Source organism: Triturus cristatus, chromosome 6, assembly GCF_964204655.1.
Source record: "Triturus cristatus chromosome 6, aTriCri1.1, whole genome shotgun sequence".
NCBI classification, from domain to species: Eukaryota; Metazoa; Chordata; class Amphibia; order Caudata; family Salamandridae; genus Triturus; species Triturus cristatus.
Window position 1 is genome coordinate 101,906,248 of NC_140589.1, and position 14,283 is coordinate 101,920,530.

The 14,283-nt window shown below is 47.4% G+C and overlaps 1 protein-coding gene across 1 annotated transcript in view; it reads right to left on the reverse strand.

Annotated features, from left to right (window-relative positions):
- Window positions 1-14,283, reverse strand: part of LOC146816438 (calpain-1 catalytic subunit-like) — a 476,307-nt gene that overhangs the window by 165,398 nt on the left and 296,626 nt on the right. The window contains exons 5-6 of the mRNA XM_085610281.1: window positions 8,190-8,210; window positions 2,706-2,722 (exon numbers count right to left, since the gene is read on the reverse strand). Coding sequence (XP_085466407.1) covers window positions 2,706-2,722; window positions 8,190-8,210 — 38 coding nt within the window. The remainder of the gene's footprint in view (window positions 1-2,705; window positions 2,723-8,189; window positions 8,211-14,283) is intronic.

Below are 14,283 nucleotides of genomic sequence, written 5' to 3' on the forward strand. Positions count from 1 at the left end.
AACGTAGGGAACTCCCCTCTTAACTAGGATAGTGACGCCTCTGGCATAGGACGAGTAAGGTGCGTGAAGAGAGTGGGCAGCCCAACGGGCAGCAAAGGTGGCATTATGAAGAGGGTCCATGTGAGTCTCCTGAAGAAACACTACCTGAGCATGCAACCTGTCAAGGGTGCCCAAGATCTGCCTGCGCTTCCTGGGATCTCCCAGGCCCCGAACATTCCAGGTGATGGCAGTGAGCAAGGCTTCCCCACCTATCTCAGGGCGCGCGGCGCGGGCCATATGAGCTGAGGTATAGCTGGTGGGTGATGAGGTGTAACTGGCAGCTGGGCCATAAGTGTAACAGTCGAGAAAAGGCGGCACAGCGCTATTTCAATAGATATATGCGCAACGTTCATGCTGAATATCAACAACAACCCCAACAAAGTCCCTAGGACTCCCACCCCCGTGCTTATTTCAACATCCCAATCATGTCGAACAGACCAAACTCCCTTCCCACCCCCTCCCACCACTGCAGCCCAATCCTGCCGGAATGCAGAACCCCTCCCAACCTTAATAACAAACATAGATGCAGAAGTGGGGGTACACCCTACAGGGGACTCGCCGGTGCGCCGGACCCGCCCTTCCCAATCCCTTTTTTCACCCACCATGCCATCACCCCATAGGGGGAGGAGTACGGGTGGGACAGGGGGGGAGTGCCAGGGCGAGGTTTAATTGTCAATGTCCAGACCAGTACCTTGTGAACAATATATGATGGCACATTCAGGGCCCCAAACCGCAAGGAACGAGCCTCTCGCATAGTTGGGCGATGGGGTCAGTGTAGTCCCATAGTGAACGAAGGAAGCAGTCCCACCCCAAAAAAGAACCTGAGCTGTCCAAGTTCCATAGGCAAGGTACAGGGCACTCAAAGAGTGGGCTCAAGAGTACGGGGGGAGTAGGGAATGCCAAGGCACCAGGAAAAGACATAAAAAAGGGGGAATAGAGACCAACCAGAAGCAATAACAGCGATACTCATCAGTCAGGAGCAGTCGTCGGAGAGCTGGAGCCTGATCTTGTTCCAGGACCTCGTCGCCGAGGGGCCGCGGAAGATTGTTCCTTCAGAAAGTCCTCGACCTGTTGCGGAGTGCCAAAGAAGATGGACTTGCCATGATGTGTGACCTTGAGCTTGGCTGGATATTGCATGGAGTAGGGGATTTCTCGTTGCTGTAGCTTCTTCTTTACTCCTGTAAATTTCCGGCGGGCATCCTGCACTGCTTGCGTAAAATCCGGGTAGAAGGAGATGGTGACATTTTCGTGAAGGATCGGTTGTTTCTCCCTAGCCAAGCGTAATACGGTGTCACGGTCCCTGTAGTTCAGAAATTTTATGATAACAGGGCGTGGTGGGGCCCCAGGAACTGGACGAGGCCCCAGGGAGCGATGGGCACGCTCCACCACCAGTTGCGGCGAGAATGAGTCCCTTCCAAATTTGTCGATCAGCAGCTTCTCCATAAAATCCTCCATACGACCCCCACCGCTGGACTCCGCAAGGCCAATCAGGCGGACGTTGTTTCGGCGGGAGCGGGCCTCTAAATCTTCATTTTTGTCGGCAATGACCTTGAGTAGCCGGTCCATCTGAGTCAGCTTAGTCGCTCCGGCCACTGCGCCATCTTCTAGCTCCGATATTCGTCCCTCCGCTTCTTTCAGGCGCTCTCCGTGTTGGTCCAGCCGATGTACCACTGCCTCTAATCGCGTGTTCATGTTGTCGATTTTGGCGTCAATGGACGTTAGGCTCGTCTGAAGTCCGAGGAGGATAGCCTTCCAGTCCACTTCCTCCTCCTCGCCGGGCCCTGCCTCGCCACTCTCCGTGGGCGGGGTTCGCGTCTTCTTTTTGGGGGGGTTGAATTGTAGAGTCGCCTGTTTGGCGTCCGTTTTACCCATGACGGCGCCGGGCAGGGTCGAGGAGAGTCGGTCCGCCAAAGAAGTATATTCTTGTAGGCGCGTGTCGGAGCCTCAAGTCTATGCCAGTCCTCAGGATAGGCAGTCCCCTCCAAACCGCAGGGCACCCCGAATTACCACAGCACCCCCTCCACCGCAGCAGGTATGGGAGCACGCACTTCCGCAAAGAGGGCAGTTCAGGAGGTATGTCCGGCGGGCACGGGGCGTTGCAAGTCCCTAATGCCAGTCGAGGCGCTCCGCAGGTAGTCCCCCTTCGATGCGACTCCAGGCGTCAACAGCTACGGCAGCTCCGTAGTGCACTGGTCTGGGAGCGCGCGCCTTCGCTTCCGTGTAGTCCGGCTGGGCGGACAGGGCCTCTACACGAACGACATCCGCATCTCGGAGGTAGCAGGGTCTATCTCACGCTGCGAGCACGCCGGCTCCGCAACGGAGGGGATGGCAGGCCCGTCGTGGTAGTCAGGAGAGTGTCGATCGCGTTGGCCACAGTCCGCAATTCCCTCGCGGCCCGTAGGGCCGTAGAATCCCCGGTCTCGCGTTGTTTGGAGCCGTCGAGCCGCAGGTCCGCCCCTCTCGCTGCCTCACCCAAGATTGGCGATATCCGCGCCGCTAGGGCACCCACGGACCTGAGACTTGCGTCGAGTGGACTCGAGACCCTCAGCTGTCCGTCGGCATCAGTTTAGTAGAGGTAGCTGGCCTGTAGGATGTGTTTGCAGGGTGTATTAACGCCCGGCTGGCGAGAGCCTCACAAGAGCGCGGCCATGACGGTCCAGCGCCACCTAGCGCCCCCGAAGCACTTGTAGAAACTTCATTGCCTACCTAGAAGCAAGAGACGCATCTTCAAAGTGCTCCGTCACAGCACAGGCCCATACGCAAATCAAGTGGGTAAAACTATATGAACTCCTTATTCAGTCAACATATGGCCTCCAGAATCCTCAGATCCGCCTCTCAACATCTACTCATGGAACACAAGTTTAAACAAGCATTGGCAACGCCAATAAGTCTGGTTTAAAGGAATCTTGTATGGTAAGGGGAAGCATTACAAGTAGATAGCATCGAAGTTAATATGCATTTGTGTGGAAGGAAAGAACTATAGAAGAACACTGGTGTAGGTTAAGAGGTCAGGGGCCAGCTGCACTGTCAAGCCAGACCTAAAAATTAATGTAGGGTAATGTTTGCCCTCCTCTCATCTGTGCTGCTGCCAGAGGAAAAACCCATAAATTATTGAGTTACCTAAGACACATTAATAGTATTATAATATGATGTGCGTGTCCCCAAAAGTTCAAGCTCAGGCAGCTTGATAAATAAACAAAATGATCACAGATGTTTGCAGGCCACGCCCATTTTTGTGGGAACACAGAACTTCTGCCCAATCACAACATGAAGTCCTGGTTACCAACATAGCAGCGGAGCCAAAGCCCCTCTCCTGGCGATTCTCACATAATTATCTGGAGACACCTGCGCAATTTATTTATTGATTTATTTCTAACATTTATTGAGCGCGAGCGAATACCCGTAGGCGTCTCGGCGCTAGACTATACAGCTATCTTTCCCCAAGATATTGATCACTTCGGAAGATCATGGGCAGTGTCACTGGTTAAACAGCCAGGTTTTTAGTTTCTTCCGAAACTGCAAAAGTGAGGGGCTGGTTCTGATATGTTGTGGCAAAGTATTCCATATCTTAGGAGCCGCAGCTGAAAATCGGCGGTCACTCCAGGAGACTGTTTTGGAACGTGGAACCACTAATTGATTGAGAGTTATGGATCGAAGCTGTCTGACCGGTTTATAGGGTATAAGCTGGTCCTTGAGGGGGCGTGGTCCTTGATCGTGAAGTGCCTTGTAGACTATGCAGAGTGATTTAAACTTGATCCTGTTTTGGATCGTCAACCAGTGGTATGTCCTGATGGTGTCAGAAATGGGTGCAAACTTGGGTGTTCTAGACAGCAGACGTGCTGCTGCATTCTGTATTGTCTGCAGTTTTTTTGTTACCCTGGCTTGGGCATTTAGAAAAAGTGCATTGCAGTAGTCTAAGGATGAAAGTACTAAGGAACTGACCAGTGTTTTGGCAGCAGCATCCGGTAGAAAAGGGATGATTTTCCTTATCATTCTAAGTTTATGATGGGCTGTGGCTGCTACTTTGTTCGCGTGTGCCATGAAGTTGAGATGATCATCAAAAGTTACTCCCAAATTCCTGACCTTAGGGGTCGGGCTAGGAGGGGTACCGAAGGCTGGTGGCCACCAGGATACAGACCAAATCGGGGAGAGGGGTCCAAAGATGACCACCTCCGTTTTATCGGAGTTGAGCTTCAGGCAGTTACCTGCCATCCACTCTCCAATCGCCATCATTCCATTTTGGAAGCGCTCTGCCACCTCCAGCCCGTCACCTTTAATGGCCAACACCAGTTGCGTGTCATCAGCATATGAGGTTAGGCTCGTCCCGTATGCTTTGATTACACAAGCAAGGTCCGACACATAGATGTTAAATAGTGTCGGACTAAGGGATGAGCCTTGAGGAACCCCACACGGAAGTGACAGCTTGGCCGATTGGTATGGCCCCAGTGTGACCACCTGCGTTCTATCGGCCAGGAAGGAGGAGAGCAAGTCTCTCGCAGTGTGGTGAATGCCCATCCTTCCGACACGGTCCACCAAGATCTTGTGGTCGACCGTGTCGAAAGCTGCCGAGAGATCTAACAATACAAGTAATGCTGTCCCTCCCTGGTCACGGATAATTCTGATGTCGTCTGCTGCTTTAATAAGGGCGGTTTCCGTACCGTGATACTTACGGAAGCCAAACTGTGTGTCGTCCAATAGATGATGTTTCTCTATGTACTCTGATAGCTGCTGGTTCATGGCTTTTTCCGCCACTTTAGCTAGGAAAGGCAGGCTTGCTATGGGCCTATAATTCTTTAGTTCCTCCTTATCTAAACTGGGTTTCTTCAGCAGGGGTTTAACCAGTGTGTTTTTTAAGGAATCTGGATATGTCCCTGAACTTAGTATTGTGTTGCAAACATGAGTGATGACCGGAACAGTAGTGTCCATCACCATAGAAAGAACTGAGGAAGGGCAAGGGTCCAGAGCCGATCCCGTTTTAATAGACGTGATAATGATTTTTGTTTGATCAGTAGTAAGAGCCTTAAAACTGGACAAGGTGTTTCCTGAGGAAATATGAGAGGGAGGGGCTCTGGTGATGTTAATTTTTGAAGTAAAAGCTTGGTATATGTCATTGACCTTGGAGCCAAACCATACAAATCCAGAACAGGGGGACAAAGAATACACCTGCGTTCTGTTTGCAGGGACGGATTCGGAAGCACGCTCTGCCCTGAAAGTCAACATTATTAGAATATATTAACAGCTGCCAATCATGGTCTGTTGCCTTGGGGTTTGTCAGTGTAGATGTGTTGCTTCTCCAGTCGTTCTCCTTCCATTCTGCTCCTCTTGGTGTCGAACAAGCTCACATTTTCCAAGCTTGGGTATGACGCAGTCGGAGTCAGAAGGCGAAATAATGAAATCAGTGGAGGATCACGTAGATGCCCTTTACGTCATTACTGGATCTTTCCCACATGAATAAACGTCATGATATCGCACCAGGAGTCTTCTGACGTCTTCCTGATACACTCGGTGCACTGCAGATTAAATATTGGCAACGAGGCTGAGCCAGGAGTTCGATGAGCTTACCAGTTCACAGGCAAGTGACTAAGAATGTTGGTTTTGGCTCTGTATTAGTCGACGTGCGCAGATGTGTTTTGCATCAGTACTCTTTGGCTGTCTCCCTTTTTGGCTTTCCACGGTCAGCTCAGTGGCTCCTTAAAAAACAAAGGGTCCATGTACTACAATGATTTTTCTGGGTATTAAGTTGGATTCCCAGAGGATAGGAGTGCACTTACTCAATTGCAAAGTGTAGACACTGATTTTTAGGTATGGCCTGAGCCGGCGCATGCGCGGTCTTAAGCAAGACATTTAGTAAGTGGGTTTTGAAAGTGCTACCCAGAGGCTGCCGGCCACTAGCTTGCGGTTACGCGCACAATGACGAGCAGAGGCGCCATATGGCTTTCCTCTCTCATCATGGTGCGCGCACATCGCACACCACTCACATGCCAGCTTTCACTTTTGCCATTGTCCTTTTTTTTTAGCGTGCGCGCGCGTGCACACAACTCCCGGGCTTTTTTCTGATATGTTACACTTCAGTGTTGAGAACCGCTAATGGATGGGGACCTCTTGCAGACCTAGCATTGCCTCAGGTCTCTGTCTCCGAGAGCCTCTTACAGGACTCGCTGTAGCCCCCTTACACTCTTCACACGCTGGTTCAAGTCTCCTGGAAGCGAGCCACGCCGCCACCACGCTGTGCCGGTAAGGGCAGCGCACGCCCTTTCTCCTGAAGAAGTGACGGTGTTTCAGCCCTGAGCTCCTCCTGCAAGAGGCTTCTCTGGCGCTCCAGCAAGCACATGCAGCTCTGTCCCGGTTAGCCCTCCTCTGCAAGTCTGTCGCCGTGACCCATGAGACGTACTGAGACACCCATTGAACCGGCATCTCTTCTAGTACACTCACTACCCAGCTCTGCTCTGCCAGTGTGCATTTAGCCTGGCCCGAGCACTGCCTGCCTCCACCCTGCGCTGCAGAGCCCCTCAAGGTGCAGCCCTGGGACCCACGGACAGCGCGCCAGTTCACCTCCTCACTGACCTGCTCTTTCCCTGCTTCCGGGAGCCATGCGCAGGTCTGCATTGGATCTCAGGCAGCCCAGTGGAGGTGTAGTATGACAACCACAGCTCTGTCACTACTTCTCAGCCCTGCCTTGCAGCAGGACTGGCAGTTCTGTGACTTCGACTCACAGATGAAGGTTCATTTATCACCTTCTCCCCCCCTCCCACCCGCTTTTCCGGTACTAAGAAAGGCCTGCGCAACCTCTTCCAGGACTACCTGCTGTGTCCAGTAATGAATACAGTTCTTCTAAAGTCACTCAAACCTGACCTCAAGCACCGGGGCCTCTGCTCGTTCAGTAATGGGAGCAGCAAATACCTCTTCCCAGGGACATCTATCCTGCCCCGTCGCTGCTCTGCCAATACACCTCAGTCCTCTTCTGCGGGACCCTTTTTTGTCCAGTACCTGGGCCCACCCCTAGATTTGCCACTGCACCTCAATGCCAGCAGCAGTGCCAACTCTTCCATCACTTTGACTCACGGAGATACGTCAATGTACCTCAGTCATGTCATGTTTAATCCCTGCCATGTCAGTTCTGGGCTCCACGGAGGACGCTTCCTCCTCTGTACTTCAGTCTAGCCTGGCGTCTGAGATACAATATCAGTACTTAGTCGCAGGTACAGCTTCTCTGATGTACCTCAGTCTTGTCATGTGTAATCCCTGCCATTTTAGTTCTGGGCTCCATGGAGGACGCTTCTTCCCATACAGTAAACATACTGAAACCTAAGGTCTGCCCCTCTAATGTTCCTCATTCGTGATAATTATTGTTTTAACTAGTTATAATTTATAATTGTATCGTGATCTTGGAATGTAAGATGACGGTTCTGTTATGAAACAAAAGGAACTCTTTTTTATTTTTTAGTGTTGAACAAACATTCTTTTACGTTTCTCATTCACAGTGACCTTTGAATTCCAACTCACCTCCCCTCACACTCCACCATACATTGGCCCTTGTGTGAGTCTTGCTCAGCGATTTGTCTTGCATCTGTCCCTTCCCTCACACACTTCTATTATTAATAATACTTTTTAGAATCTCTTGCTACCACCGTTTTTTAGTTTGTGGCACTTCTGCTGGGCGGTTGCTCTGTTCATTCACCTTGTGTTTTTTTTAATATGCGCTTTTGGTAATGTCAATCAAATGAGTTGGCACTAATGTTCTTTCTATTCATTGAATAACATTTTTGATTTGTTGCTCAAGAGGTGGCTGCCCATTTTTACATACCTAGACAAACCACAGTATATTATATTTATACATGGTTAACCCAGGATGACCATGAAGTGTTGAAGGTTGATGTCAGGGGTGGCCACCAAAGGACATGTTAGGAATAGAGACTTGGATCTTTAATGTGTTTTGCCACAATTTTATGATAATGGCAATTTGGTGTATGATGTTATTTTCTACAACTGGGGATTTCCAAAACCAATGCTGAAAGCGAACTGGCGCTTGTTTATAACTGCTGCTGCCCTTCAAAGGGTCTGCCTTCTGGAAGGAGTGAAGGTAGATTTCCACCGCTTCACCTTGCCCAATATTGTATTGCAAGAACTTCACCGGTTCTACTGATGTGTACATCGGTGTCCTATCTGTCCCTCTAACATGCACCTGTCAGGGAGTTGACTCCATGTCATCTATGGGCATTCCATTTTAAAGTCTCTGGTTTTCTAAGCTTTGAAGTAGCCCACAAATGCGGAAATATAAAACACGATAAAATGTAATTAAAAAAGAAATTAAGGTTGCCCCACCCTCAAGGCACGCATTGCCAAAAAATACAAACGCAGCCTAGTACCAGCTAGAACCTCAAATCCCTTCTTCCAGAAAGTGAGTTCAAAACTGCTATTCAATCCCTCACATGTGGATGGTGGTAATGACCTACTGCATTGGTCCGAGGCGCTACACTGGCACGATTGAGAAGCATCCTAAATGCAGTACATGTCATCCTGGGCCTGAAAAAAATATGATCACATCACCATCAAGTTTATAAACTTCATTTCGTACAACTTGCAATACTATGTTTTCTGTCTTCCTCTCCCATACACACACCTATTTCTCTCTCTCTCTCCTTCCCCATCTCTCTCTCTGAACCACACATTGTCTATTCTATCAAAAGGCTTTTATTTCTCTCCAAAGCCCATCTCACCTCTTTTAACCACCTTATATTTTCATTACACAAAGCGCATGCTCTCTTCCCCTCTAAGGTAAACAAGCATTGGCATTGCCAATAGGTCTCGCTTTTGGGACCTTATAAGTATTTAGGTATGCAGCACAATATCCTTGGTGTAACAACATCAACTGTTGAATGGCTAAACACTTATAAGGTACAAGGTTTAACCATGCAACAGCTGATGTTGATGCACCAAGGATATTGTGCTGCAAAACTAAATACTTATAAAGTCCCAAAAGCGAGACCTATTGGCTATGCCAATGCTTTTTTATTAGGGGGGCGGTAGCTTGTAACAAGCTCATCACCAAGTACGTTTGAGGGCCAGTGTCAGAGCCGATTTGAGAATGTGGATTTCGTTTCTCAAGGAATTCAATGGTGTTGCTATATTGTTTATAGCGGAAGACTGGTTGTGGCACATACAAATATTTTCAAATGCCACAGGTGCACCTGATTTCTGGTTATTATTTTGGGACGGCCGTACGGTGGTGGAAAATGGCCCGCTTCATGGTTTGGCGAAGAAAAGAAGCATTGCCTTCTTGAAATTCCTACCTTTGGGGGAGGTGATGGTCTTATGGGGGAAGCTTTTAGCCAACTGAAGGGTGGTGCTTCATGTAGACAATCAGTTTTAGCCAACAGATGGGTGGTGTTTCATGTAGATAATCAGACAGTGGTGACACTTGAGAATTTGCAGAAAATGAAAAAGTTCTGCTTTTGAGAATTTTCCGATATGACTGTCTAAAATGTAACTTTTTTTAAGGCAAGATATGTCCCAGGTGTTCATAATACTATAGCGGATGCGCTCGCTCATTCACAGTGGCAGTGGTTCTGTGGGCTTGGGCTGGGAGAAGACCAGGTGATGACCAGGATGCCTCGGGATCTGTGGCTGCTGGGCAAATGAGACTGTTGAAAATGATCTGGTGGCGTTATCTGGTATTGGTTTGTTGAAGGCCATGAAACTGGATTTGTCAAGAATAAAAAATTGTTGTTCAAGGACACAATCTCTGGACGGAATTGATCCAAAGGATGGGATGGAAAGGGGCTTGGAAGCCAGGTGCAATAGATAGATAGCAGGGGAAGGTGAACAGAGCGATGAGAGGATTTTGCATTACTGTGGGTATTTCAGTATTGACACAATCAGAAAACGGGATGAGGTAGTGATATCAGCTAGGTCCACCCTCCTAGAACAGTAGTAGACGCACAATGCTAAATGTACATTTGAAGTTTTATCTTAAGTCTTGCTTTACTTTTCCAGTGTTTGACTACAAGCGTCCCTTCCCCCATTGGGCCAGGTTTCAACATAAAAGAAGTATGTTGTAGACCATTTTCCACAATTTTTCCTGACAATCAATCATACGATCACGATCACACACACACTTTTAACAATATCAGCAAGAGGACTGAAGAAAATATTTTGTTCCTACTTCGCCAGGTATTTTTTAACCCTAGAGTAGACCCTCCCACTCTTATACCACCTATTGCTTTATAGTATTCAACTTATTAAGTGCGCCCTCGTCTTAGTCAGTCGCAGCACGCCCAGTCCCACAGCGGGATGGGAAGAACCCTATGATGAAGCATGCCACCATGTCACATCTTTGTGGTTGAGGGTTATTTTAAGAAAACTTTCAGTTTTCCTAAAAACTATAAAGAACAGTGGAAAGATAGATTATTTAGCACAGAGGGGCTCTTCTTGGTTTTTAGATTAAGCAAAGGCGGCTGCGTCTGCTGTATCCTGCCCTCTATCTCCCCCTTTTTCTTGATTTAGGTCTCAATTATCCACCAAGAAAAGACAAATTAGAAAGCACAAAGCTGTACATTCTCTGCCAGTGATATTTTGTCATTTCAACCCATATGAATGCTTTAAAAGTCTCACCTCATTAGTACAAGGTTAATGCCTAGATACAGCAAAGTGCACACATGAAGCATTTTTTTAGTAACTTTTGATATTTTTGACCTAGATAGTTTTTTGCTGAAATTTGCACGCGATACAGCCAATGGTAGAGTATGTGGCCATTGTGGCAAATTCATAATTATACAGAAAATGCTTGGCCGTAGTTTCTCAGAATTCCAGTGGCCCTACATTTAGCCATGCCTCCTGCTGCAACTCTTTGGTGCTGTGGTTGGGGCTGTATTTGATGGGCCAGTGAAAGGGGTTCTGCATGCCCGAGCTGTTTGATGTGCATGAAAAATCCTATGGATTTTTTACCACTTTCCTTTGGGAAATGAGGCTTTAAGGTGCATTGTATTGTTGTATTCTATTCAAAATTCCCTATGTGAAGGGTCAGGAGAATATTAGATTATTTTATTGAGTGCCTTTTCAGAAATTCTTATAGATTTTTAGTCAAGGCCTTCAAAAATATGTAGTAAACTAAACTAAACTAAAAATTACCTGGTGTGAAATTTCCTCTGGTTACTCTAGACGAGACAATATTGGAAGAGGTTGATATGTCTGCAGAGAGTGACAATTTGGCGGATGTTGATGGTGGGAGCCCTATTTTTATTTCCCAGGACCCGAATACTTTTAGCCCTGAGGTGGATGGTGATATATTTGATAATTCCACCAGGTGCCAGGGGACTCCTCCTACGTGTACTGAACAGGACGCTAAACCAAAATGGGTGAACCCACCTACGCCTGATACTACGATCATTGGGGAGAAAAAACAGACGGGGTTCGCAACATACTCCTAACCCCTCTATTGGGAATACAATTGAACAATCCAAGGCTGCCAAACTTCGCAAGAAGGGGACAGACTTGCAGGGAAACAGCTGGCATAACAGTTCTAGTGTACGTTGGAGAGCTAGCCTGGAGAGCAGCCCTCTTTGAAAATGGGTTCAAGCAAAGGGAGAGGTTAAGTCACTGATCTCTCTGCTGTCTGGCTCCGGCTCTGGTTTGAAAAACAGACAGCGTATGGAGAGTACTAGCGATCAAGAGATGCACTTAACAGGACAAGCTGCTAGGTCTGAGGTATCAACTATGTTGGATTATCCAGCTCAGAACTGTCCAGAGATCGAGTCCCTGCCAAATGGTGCATCAGCGCTGGAGCCAAGGGCAACCTTTTGGACACAACAGACAGGGCAGAAGACCAGTCATCTGCCAAAGAGCCGTCACTTGCTGTAATATTGCAGGCATTTCAATAGCAAAGGCGGGAAGCACAAGACTAGCATTCACAGATCGGAGCTGATTACCTCAGTATTCAACAGTCAATGAGTGAGGTGACTGGCACGGTGGGCGGAATAACAAGGGACATGGCCGAGCTACAAACAAGGGTTGCAGAGACAGAAGATACTATTACGACTAAGACAGTACAGTCTCATGATGTGCAGCACCTGGCTTGTCAAGCTAAAATTGAAGATTTGGAAAACCGGCAATGCCGGAATAATTTAAGATTATTTGGGGTTCCGGAAGGCAAGGAGGGATCAGATCCTCGTGCTTATGTAGTCCAGCTTCTTCAAAAGCCCTTCTCGGACCTGTCAGACTGGTATTGGGATTGTCAAGTTCAGAGAGCGCATAGGTTGCCTTTATCTTTGCAGAGATACAGTTCCTGGTATCCCCGATTTTGATCTTTTTGGGGAATTTTTTGTTAAGGCAGGCTATATCTTTAAAGGCTTGGTCTAGTTCTCCAATAGTTGTTGACTCTTTTTCCTTATTTGTTAGATCGGATTTAAGTTGTGCTACAATGGAGAAACGCTGGAAAATGAGACCACTTATTGATCCTATCAAAGCAGAAGTTGCCCAAGTTTTGTTTGCAGGAACTGGCTCGACTGAAAGTCATCAAGGATGGGCACTCACAATTTTTTTTGTTTTGACGGATGTAGAGGCTAAACAAGCTTTGAACAAATGGCAGATGGCAATAGCATCTTGCAGGACTGATGGGATTTAGAACTCTTTAAAAAGCAAAGGGGGCAGAGATGTGTGTTTCATTCTGGATTAGGGAAAGGGTTGGGAGGTTATTAATGGCCAATAGGCCTTTCCCTCCATGATCATTCTGCTCTTGGTTTTTTTCAAATCTCCCTTTCTTCTCTCCTGATCCAGGAAGGCTTTTTTCTCTTACTCTTTGCTATGCATTTTTTTTTTTTTTTTAAATTGAGGTAGGTGGGGGGTGGGCTGTGGCTGAATTTGTGGTGCGCCGAGATGTTAGCTGCCATATCCAGCGGCACCTACCTTTTTGGGCAGGGTGATTCCCTCTTTAGGATACTGGGAGGGGGTGGGGGTTGTTGATGAGGAGTTTTGGTGTGGGTGCACCTAAGGGTGTGGGGCTTATGAAAAAAGAAAAAGTCAAAAAGAACGCTTATGGTTTTTTTCAAGGTGGTGGGGAATGGTGGATTTGTATTTCTCTGATTTGAGGTCTGGCGTATATATTAAGGGATATGGCAATGAGTAGGTGCTTGTCTTGGAATGTGTCAGGATTAAACAGAGGATCTAAATTAAAGACAATTAGTACGGGAGGAAATTAGGGCATATAAACCTCATATAGTACTTCTCACGGAGACGCATTTAGCATATAAGGACCGAGGCCTTCTCAATCAACTGGGTTTTCAAAACCAAATATGTACTTCACAGAATGTGTCGATAAGGGACACTGCTATTTTGGTTGCTAAGACACTGGATTGCCAAGTTCTAAAGGTATTTGCGGACCAAAGGGGGAGGGGGGTCTTTGGCGCAAATTGAGATCAATAGTATGAAATATGTGTTTTGTGCATTGTATGGACCCAATGTTGACGATCCGGCCCTTTTTGACTACATTTGCTTGGATTTACTGGGTTGGCAGGGGGAGCTAGTTGTAATGGGCGATTTCAATTGTGTCATTAATTATGATATAGATTCTACTAGCCGGGCGCTCACTTCTAGGATGGAGAAGGTGAGAGCTTCCATCTTAGAATTAGGGCGTCTGCATTCGCTACAGGACGCGTCGCGCTCTTTATTTCCAACAATACCGAGCTATACATATTACTCCATACCACACCAGCAGTATTCTAGAATCGACATGGCATGGATTTAAGATAGCATTTTGCAGGGTTCGGACATGGAGGTGTGTCCTCGGATTACATCCCACCATAACCCTATATTATCATCTTTCCAGGTTAACCCTGGGCCCAAAACATCCCGGCCTTTTTCTTTTCCACGCTGATTACGGATTCTGAGTATCTGGTCTTCATTTCTAAAAAATTATCGGAATATCTGGAAGATAATCTAGGGTCAGCTTCCCCTTGTGTGGTATGGAATGCAATGAAGGCATATATTCGAGGAGTTACTCAAAAGTTTGTTTGGCAACGGAATGAGGAACGAGAGACATTAGGTAAGAAAGCCTATCGAAGGCTGATAGCCAGCGAACTCCAGCATGCTGAGGCTGTCCATCAGGGGGTAGTAGATCAGGACTCTTTATATGCCTCTTAAGTAGAGGACAGGGTGGCGATAAATAGGGTTTTAAAAGAACGTAGCAGCGAGCTATATTAAGCATAAGACACTTCAATATGAGTATGGAGATCGAATTGTGAAAGTACTTGC